At 40.2% G+C, this 9,300-nt stretch overlaps 1 protein-coding gene across 2 annotated transcripts in view; it reads right to left on the minus strand.

The window, feature by feature from the left end:
* nfatc3a (nuclear factor of activated T cells 3a) overlaps positions 1-6,226 on the minus strand; it is a 181,114-nt gene extending 174,888 nt beyond the window's left edge. The window contains exon 1 of one of the 2 annotated variants that reach the window (XM_063066830.1): positions 4,671-4,793. In XM_063066830.1, coding sequence (XP_062922900.1) covers positions 4,671-4,692 — 22 coding nt within the window. In that variant the 5' untranslated portion in view covers positions 4,693-4,793. Of the gene's footprint in view, positions 1-4,670; positions 4,794-5,881 lie in introns of those variants that run through there. The other variant, XM_063066829.1, reaches the window with a different exon arrangement.
* Between the last annotated feature and the right edge of the window lie 3,074 nt (positions 6,227-9,300).

A 9,300-nucleotide genomic window follows, 5' to 3' on the forward strand; every position in this document is an offset into this window, starting at 1 on the left:
TGATATCAGAACACTCGGTGAGATGATCTGATGTTGTCCATAATTATAAGTTCATCAGACATGGTGACGGCCACACTCCATCAGCTGCTCAGCAAGATATTAAGGGTAACAGAGCAGTGCAAGTGCTGCCATATAGAAGAAATGAGAATGGGGATAGGGCATCCAGCTTCTCCCCCACCTCAGCAATATTTCCTAAAATCTCAACCCCCTTAAAATACAGAAATCTATTTTGAATGAGTGAGCCAACAGTACTTGACAATTTCCCAATGAAGTTAATTTCTCCTTCTCTCACTCCTAAACAGCCTGAGTATACAGAAAATAGCTGATAAGCAAGTCCGACAACCTGGTCTGATACATTAATCAACTGCACCATGTAGATGTGTGTCCCTTTAAGGCAAATGTATATTAATTAAACACTGGGCAAATTTGTTTAAATATTAATGGGAATTCAAGGTAGATCATAATCCTAGTTGTGCCTGTGGGATAATTATCTAAAAGCAGCAAACATTGTGACTCCAATGCACAGTTGTCGACACACAGCTAACTGTGGATTCCAATGCAGTTATTTGCAGTTTTTGATTGATAACTATAAAAGAATAAGCACACTCACTATACATTCTCTCAGTTTTCTTGTGTACTGCACCAAAATGTGTTGGAAGATAACTTGGCAAAAGACAAAACAGAGCAAGAGCAAAAAGAAGAGAAAAATGGAGAAAAAGGGCCCTCACTCCCCAGTGGCTAGCACCCTTATCCTTTTGAAACACATAGGCGAGGAAACTACACTATACAGCCAGATCCAAATTGCATCACTACCATCAACTACATCCTGTTAAAACGCTTAGAAAGAAACGGGTTTGGGTACACCGAAAACGTTTGCACGCAAAAATAACTATTTAAATACCACACATGGCTATCTGATTGCTAATCCATAGAAACAAAAATTGAAAAAGTGCAACAGTGTCAGAGTTACTATCATTAAACCTAGGTTCAGTCTGTCCTCTCAGATGGTTTCAAAGAATGCCTGCTATTATTTGAAGAATAGCTGAGAGCATTTTTTGGTATCTTGGTTAACATTTGTTCATTAGCCAACATCACCATTAATAACTTATCCAGTTATCATCATATTACTATTTCTGGGATCTTGTTCTGGATCAGTTATTATGTTGCTTCATTTTTCTGCTGTTTTGATTGGCTTTATAGCTTATGTGAAATTTCAAGCATTAAAATGGAATAATATCAGAAGATTGTTTGGCAAGCCTTAGAAAATGATTGTTGACCCAGTACATCCACACCGATCAGGTCAGATACAGCTGATGTGTTATGTTCACCTCACAATTCCAAACACCTGTGAGAAAGACTACAAAAGCTTTGCAATAAATAGTGGTAAATGTACAACAAATAAGTACTGAAAATCTACGTTCCTATAAATATGGTCAGTGGACATACTGGAATAGTCATTTTAGCCATCATCTGTGCAGGGTCAGTGACTCTAGCTTACTTGTTTCACGAAACATTTCACGAGCTACCTTCTCTAAGAAAAGAGCACAATACTAATACACTTTCAAAAGCGTCTAAAAGTCAGAATAGTGACAAGCTTGTTATATAACACAGTAAGTGCATAACTCAAGTTTTTAGACAATAAAAAAATTGAAATATTATATTGTATCTGTCCAATGTGCTTCAACGTGAAAAGTAAACATGGGCCGTTTTATTTTGGCTTTATGACTGGATACATACAAAAAGATAGAAGTCACTTTTTAGAGTCAGTCATGCTTTTCTAAGCAAAGGTTACCTTGTATAGCACTAGGTTAGATGTCATTGGCATTCTGACATCTGATTTGATAATAATAAAAAAGAAACAGAAAATATTAAACACCAAAAATACCAATTAAAATGATACTTGAGGAACATGAATAGGCACAACCATAGTTTACATTTTCAACAACGTATCTCAAACCAAGACCCAGACTTTGACTTTCCCCAACTGTGTACAGCTAATTATAGGAAACAAAAGTAAATAACTGATGTTTAATACAGAAAATAATTGCGAATTATGGGATACAGGAAGAGGAAAACACCTTGATGACCACCAGTTTTAAGTTATGCACACTTTTATGAACTCTACCACATTACAACTAAAATTCCTCAATCATTTCCAAGAAAAAGAATCTATTAAGTCACACCATATGCTACTGCATGCCTTCATGTTTTAACCAGTACACTTCACAAATATTTAATCTTGCACTGAATACAAACTAATGAGAGAAAAAAGTTATATTAAGTAAATACCACAAAACACTGCAACTTTATTCTGCAAATGCTGCCAAATTTTACTGTCAAACGAGTAGCCTTAGGAAGACAGATACAGTATTGACAATACTGCTTGTAAGCTACAACATTTATTCTAATCCTACAAGTTAATCATGGTAATTTAACACTCAATCCACAGTATTTTACAAGCCAATATTTTCTGATTAAATAATATCTTACCTTTGAGGTATAAATATGTACTCAAGAGTCAGAAACAACCAACCAAGCTATTTCAGGTAGTACACAAGTAAAATACTTTCTATGCTACCCTAAAACATCTAATTACATTCTTTTTCTAACATGACACCCAACATGTAAAGATATTTACATTTTACTTTCAGAATATAGAATTTCATGTGCAGATGCCAAGAGCTAGCTTCACAAAGAATGGTGTGTTCATTCGCAAGATTTTCCCTACATTTCGATGAACTGAGGGCACCTGTAGATATCATTTGACATTAAAGCAAATGACAGTTCAAACATTAGCTGTATAATTCACACCAGTCAACAAATAAGGTACTTACCCTGACTAAATAACACTGCTTGTAATAAATAATGGCAATAATAATCAATGAAGTCTGAGAAAACTTAAGCTGCAGCAAAATGCACCTCAGGAACAGACATTTAAAAAAAACACGAAAAACTCTAACCCAGACTGTAGCTAAATAACCCTGACATGTGGCTAAACCATAGCTGATTTGCCCACTCATAAAATACTCAAACAACTCTAAGTGCTACTAACTGTCAACACAACATTGATGTGCTACTTCAAAATACCACTGCTATAATTAGCTGCCACCTACATAAAAGACTAGCACTAGGCCCAAAATTCCGACTGATAAACACTTCAAATTTTGTTTAATGTCTAAATGTTGTACTCATTAATAAAATGAAAATATATTCCACAAGGAAACAATGACTTGAATTCTGATGTCTACCAACGAATATATTTTCATATTATTACAAATGCACTTAACAGTAATCAATTAACTGACTGAACATACATTAACAAATCATTCCACTTTATGAATATTGACAATATATCCTACATAAATTAAATTGAATGGGTCAGTGAAATTTTGCATGAAAACTGAAAGACAATTAAATACTCGTTATTTGATCTGACTCCTGTCAAGAACTTAAAAGATGCAAAGTTGGCTATAATGGCCCTGGAGTTAAGAGTCACAGGATATAAAATTAGGCCTGTCAACTCACTGAGTCCACCCCAAGCAAGCATTCATTTTCACTGATGTGAAAGGACTTAGTATAACCACACATTTCCATCAGCTCTCTCCTCTTATCAACCTCCCATCACCTTAGGATCCAGCATTCACCTGCCCATGGAGGACAATTTACAGTGGCTATATTAACCTACCAAAGAAAACTCCATACCAACAGCACCAGAAGTCAGAGTTGAAGCTCTTCTTTACCTACTCTTTCTTTTATCACACTGTATGGTCAGAAAAATCTAGAGGTCAAGTCTTAATTTCTCAACAAAATATTTCAAACTCCTACCTTGTCCAATACAGCTCAATTACATGCATATGTTCAGTGTTTTTCTGCTCAATTTCTACTCTTTGGGAATTATTACACAAGAAAATTATTCCTTTAGGCAATCCATCTAATTCATGTGAGAGAATATTTAATTGCCCTTAAGATACTTGGAGATAAAGTGTGCAGTAGCCCAATACAAACAGTAATTTTTTAAAATCTTGTCAATTTTTCCTTTTTGTTTATTCAGAGAAAACATGGACCAGAAAAAAAAGGCGGCAGCCTGCAGTCCCTAGTTTGGAGAGTTACAACACTAACTCCTCAAACGGACAACTATTTTAGACAAAGTCAGTGGACTTTGGAGGAAGAACCAAGACAACTCTGAAGTTCCATTTACAATCCTGGAATTACAAAGCAGAATTTTGATGTAATTACAGTTCGGTAACTATATTCTACATCACTAAGAATGAGCCATGTCACTACACTACTATAGTTACTATCACACTAAATTTAACCTACTGAAATACCACACATAGCTATCTGATCTCTACTCCATGGAAACAAATCTCCTGCTCATTATTTAGCAAAACACATAGTAACCAGCACATAAACCAGTCAATCTAGAAATTGTTGAAAGTTTCTTTCTAGTAAAATTGACAAAAAAATAATCACAACAAAATACAAATTATACAATACCTGTTAAGAAACAGAACTATTAGCATTTAAAAACATTCATGGAAACTGCACCTACAATTTCAATCATACCAAAATCATTTTAAAAAATTAATTATTACACAAACGTTAACGTCAACTGATCTAGCTCAAATTATCAAGAGAATACAAGTGCTAATTCAGAAACTGCTGCTCACCTGCTGATGTGGCACAAAGCATTTTGTAGCCCCACCACTGTGCAAAATAAGCCTGAAGTCTAAAATAAAGACTCCTATAAAACTTCAGAAACGGCGGTAGTCCTTTCAGGCGAAGTCAGCCTGATATTTAATTATAATTAACCAGGAGCCTGATGAAATTTCAGTCGTCCAATCACAGGCACTGAAGGAGCTGGTACTCCACTTTCTTTTTTATAGTCTTCTTACTGTCGACGTCCCTAACAGATCCGGGGGTCACTTGAAAGAACAAGCTGAGTATATTACGAAACGACAACTTGACGGTGGATTGACACCAATTTCCAGCCGACATTCGCAATCACCTCCAGCAACAGAACTGTCCTATGCCATGCGGTGCTGCAAGTGGATCTACCTTCCTGATCACTTCCCTCGTCTTAAATTCCACTGTCATCTGAACTGCACATGGCGTGTCTTGGCAAATTTGATGACTTGAATGCTGGGCTAACTTCCAAGTCTACTTTCTATATTCCCACGTCCCATATGGGCTCTCAGAGATACACCTCTTATTTACGTTTTTTTTCCGGCGTGCACCAACGATAAACACACAGGCAGAGAAAACAACAGGAATTCTGCAGATGCTGGAAATTCAAGCAACATACATCAAAGTTGCTGGTGAACGCAGCAGGGATCAAGGGAAATTAATATATAATATTCAGTTATACTTTACAGCACATGCCAAATTATATTTAGAAATAAAATAGCCGACTAGTGTGCTAAATAGAGGTGGCAAATGCTTCAACTGCATGATTTCGTTTCTAAGGTAAATATTGAGTATAAAGTTAAACTTAAAAAAAACTAAATGACCTCTAAAAACAGTTAGTGTATACAGAACACTCGTCACCAGCAGAGCAAAACAAAAGCAACGACCAGTTGTGCGTGTGTAAACAATACAATTTATCTCCATATGACTCGAGCGTATATTCCGCACGATCAAATCGGATAAGGGGGAGGGGGAAAATGGGCAAGAGACCCGAATGATTGCCGTACCTGGCCTTTCGCCTTTTCATAGTTATGACCACACTGATACAACACACGCAATGGCAAATAAAAATCTCGACATGCATAGCCCGGATTTTAAGGAAAATATATCCCATTATGCAAAAAAGCGAGTATAACTTTTTTTTTGTTCCAGTGCGTTAACCCCATCAATCTGGAAGCGTTGCACTCGTACAAACCTGCAGGGCCTAGTCCGGGCTGCGGACCGTCTTCACCAAATATCAGCCTAAAGTCAAACTCGTCATTGCCACTGTTTACAGTAGTCATCGGTTATCAGTTTCCCGTTCCCCTACTTGTTTAATAAGTTCATAACAGAAGGGCCCCGAACTCTCTCTCTCCCTGCGCCAACTTTCCCGGGGCTCTTTCTCAGCTCGCTGGCTTTGCCGTCCCGTTTCCAAGCAGTTAACCCCGTGCTCGCCGCCGTGCGCCTCTCAAACTTTGTCAAGCCTCATCGCTCGCTCATTCGCCGTCCCGCCCGGCGCTCGCTCTCCCTCCGCCGCCCCGTGCTCGCTGACGCCGCCCGCGCGCCCGCAGGCCCTCCCCGCCAGCACGCGCTCACTGGAGCGCCAGCGCCCTCCTCCTGCTACTGCAGACGTCACTGGCCCTCGCATCGGCCACCACCCCACCAAACACACCCCGCAACTGCGCATGTACATCACACTCAGTGCCCACTGGTAGTTGTAGTCCAACCATGAGGAGGACGGACATCCAATGATTTCTGCAATATCTCGACTGCGGAATATCTTATAACGCAAGAAATGTGAACGGCTCGCCTGCCGAGAATTCTCAGACTTCACTATTTTTTCATTTCAGTTTTCCATTTCCTAGCTGGCATTTGTATAACAAGGAAGTGAAATGGAAAGATAATTTATCATCAGATAAGGCATATTTATCAACATTTAACTTCGATGTTGAATTTCGCAAGTCAATAACAACATTGCCTTGAATATTGTAAAACATTCCAAGGTGTTTTGTATGAGCATTATCAAACAAATTTGATACTGAAATACCAGGATATCCCGTCTTTAAGACAAATAAATCAAAAGTGTTATCAAATAGCTGCTTTAAGGAGCATCTCCAAGATATCAAAGCAGAGAAGTGTTGAGCCCAAATGCCTCTGAGCCTTAAACTGAGAAGGGGTAAAGCGTGGAACTCAAAGGTGTTCAGAGAATCAAGAAGATTATCAAGCTGTGTTAGATGACTAATAGAGAAAAGTATTGGAATAACAGGCAGAAATTTCAAAGTTGGGCTTCAACCGATATTGCCAAATGGAATTGAAAGGGACGTGTTAATTAGTAACGCAAACACGAGGAAATCTGCAGATACTGGGATTTCAAGCAACATACATCAAAGTTGCTGGTGAACGCAGCAGGCCAGGCAGCATCTCTAGGAAGAGGTACGGTCGACGTTTCGGGCCAAGACCCTTCGTCAGGACTAACTGAAGGAAGAGCTAGTAAGAGATTTGAAAGTGGGAGGGGGAGGGGGAGATCCAAAATGATAGGAGAAGACAGGAGGGGAAGGGATGGAGCCAAGAGCTGGACAGGTGATTGGCAAAGGGGATATGAGAGGATCATGGGACAGGAGGCCTAGGGAGAAAGAAAGGGGGGAGGGGGGAAAACCCAGAGGATGGGCAAGGGGTATAGTGAGAGGGACAGAGGAAGAAAAAGGAGAGAGAGAAAAAGAAAGTGTGTATATAAATAACGGATGGGGTACGAGGGGGAGGCGGGGCATTAGCGGAAGTTTGAGAAGTCAATGTTCATGACATCAGGTTGGAGGCTACCCAGACGGAATATAAGGTGTTGTTCCTCCAACCTGAGTGTGGCTTCATCTTTACAGTAGAGGAGGCCGTGTATAGACATATCAGAATGGGAATGGGATGTGGAATTAAAATGTGTGACCACTGGGAGATCCTGCTTTCTCTGGCAGATAGAGCATAGGTGTTCAGCAAAACAATCTCCCAGTCTGCATCGGGTCTCGCCAATATGTAGAAGACCACATCAGGGCCTTCTCGTACCCCATCCGTTATTTATATACACACATTCTTTTTCTCTCTCTCCTTTTTCTCCCTCTGTCCCTCTCACTATACCCCTTGCCCATCCTCTGGGTTTTCCCCCCTCCCCCCTTTCTTTCTCCCTAGGCCTCCTGTCCCATGATCCTCTCATATCCCTTTTGCCAATCAACTGTCCAGCTCTTGGCTCCATCCTTCCCCCTCCTGTCTTCTCCTATCATTTCAGATCTCCCCCTCCCCCTCCCACTTTCAAATCTCTTACTAGCTCTTCCTTCAGTTAGTCCTGACGAAGGGTCTCGGCTTGAAACGTCGACTGTACCTCTTCTGAGAGATGCTGCCTGGCCTGCTGCGTTCACCAGCAACTTTTATGTATGTTGCTGTGTGTTAATTAGGAAGTTGGCTGGTGAACAGTGTGAGAACTCAAGTTTATGGAATTTGTGAGGATATGCACATGGTCTAGAGAATGATGAAAGGTTCAAAGCGTGAAAGAGAACAGTTTATCATAAGAGCTACACAAAGGTGTCATTTAAAAACGCAAACACGAGAAAATCTGCAGATGCAGGAAATTCCAGCAACACTTACAAAATGCTGGTGGAACGCAGCAGGCCAGGCAGCATCTATAGGAAGATGTACAGTAGACGTTTTGGGTTGAGACCCTTCGTCAGGACTAACTGAAAGAACAGATAAGGGCCTCAGCCTGAAACGGCGACTGTACATCTTCCTATAGATGCTGCCTGGCCTGCGGCGTTCCACCAGCGTTTTGTGTGTGTTGCTCAAAGGTGTCATTTTGCAGAGGTGTATCAGTGTGGGAGGCAATCTGATTGGTGGGGGGTGCAAAATGTGCATGGGTTTACAATATAGAGACCACAGCACCTTGAATAGGAAATGAAAGTCAGGCACAGAGTGGTAGTTTGTAAGGATGCAAGAAGCTCAAAGTTTTTTTTTGAGGAGCAGGGTCATAGCAATAGGTGAGGGACCCACAAACTACATGAATAACACAGGGGCTACAGACTGAAGCAAAACTAATTCTATGCTAGTTTGGATGCATGGAACATGAGGTGGATCACAAAGATGCAACTTTATGGATTTTCTTACAAAATCATCAATTCATAAAGTTGGCAGGTATACTGTATGATATATTACATTCATAATTCATATATGCTATTCTCAATGCATGTTACTTCATTTACATCAGTCTTTGTTTACATAGGTTCCCTCTGCCTACAGTGAGGCTCTCATCTGAAGGCCTTGAACTGTGTATAGACAGCTGGTGGCAGGGTTTTTAAATGTGGTTTTCCAACAGAGTTCTGCAGCAGCTGCACCATGCTTGGACGTGTTCCTTCTGAATGCTGCAGACTGGTGTATATGTTGTTAACAGCTCCTCGCACAAGAAAACCTGCATGTCTTAAGCAAACTAGAAGGTGTTTTTCACCCAACTGATGATCTTCCAGAACCAACACAAATTTAACAACTATGTATCCCTGAGAAAAGCCCATAGAGCACGGGACCATCTCCAACACAGTTACCTCGAGAGCACGGGGCCATCTCCAACACAGTTACCTCGAGAGCACAGAGCCATCTCCAACACAG

This window comes from Mobula hypostoma, chromosome 14 (assembly GCF_963921235.1).
Source record: "Mobula hypostoma chromosome 14, sMobHyp1.1, whole genome shotgun sequence".
Classification (NCBI taxonomy): Eukaryota; Metazoa; Chordata; class Chondrichthyes; order Myliobatiformes; family Myliobatidae; genus Mobula; species Mobula hypostoma.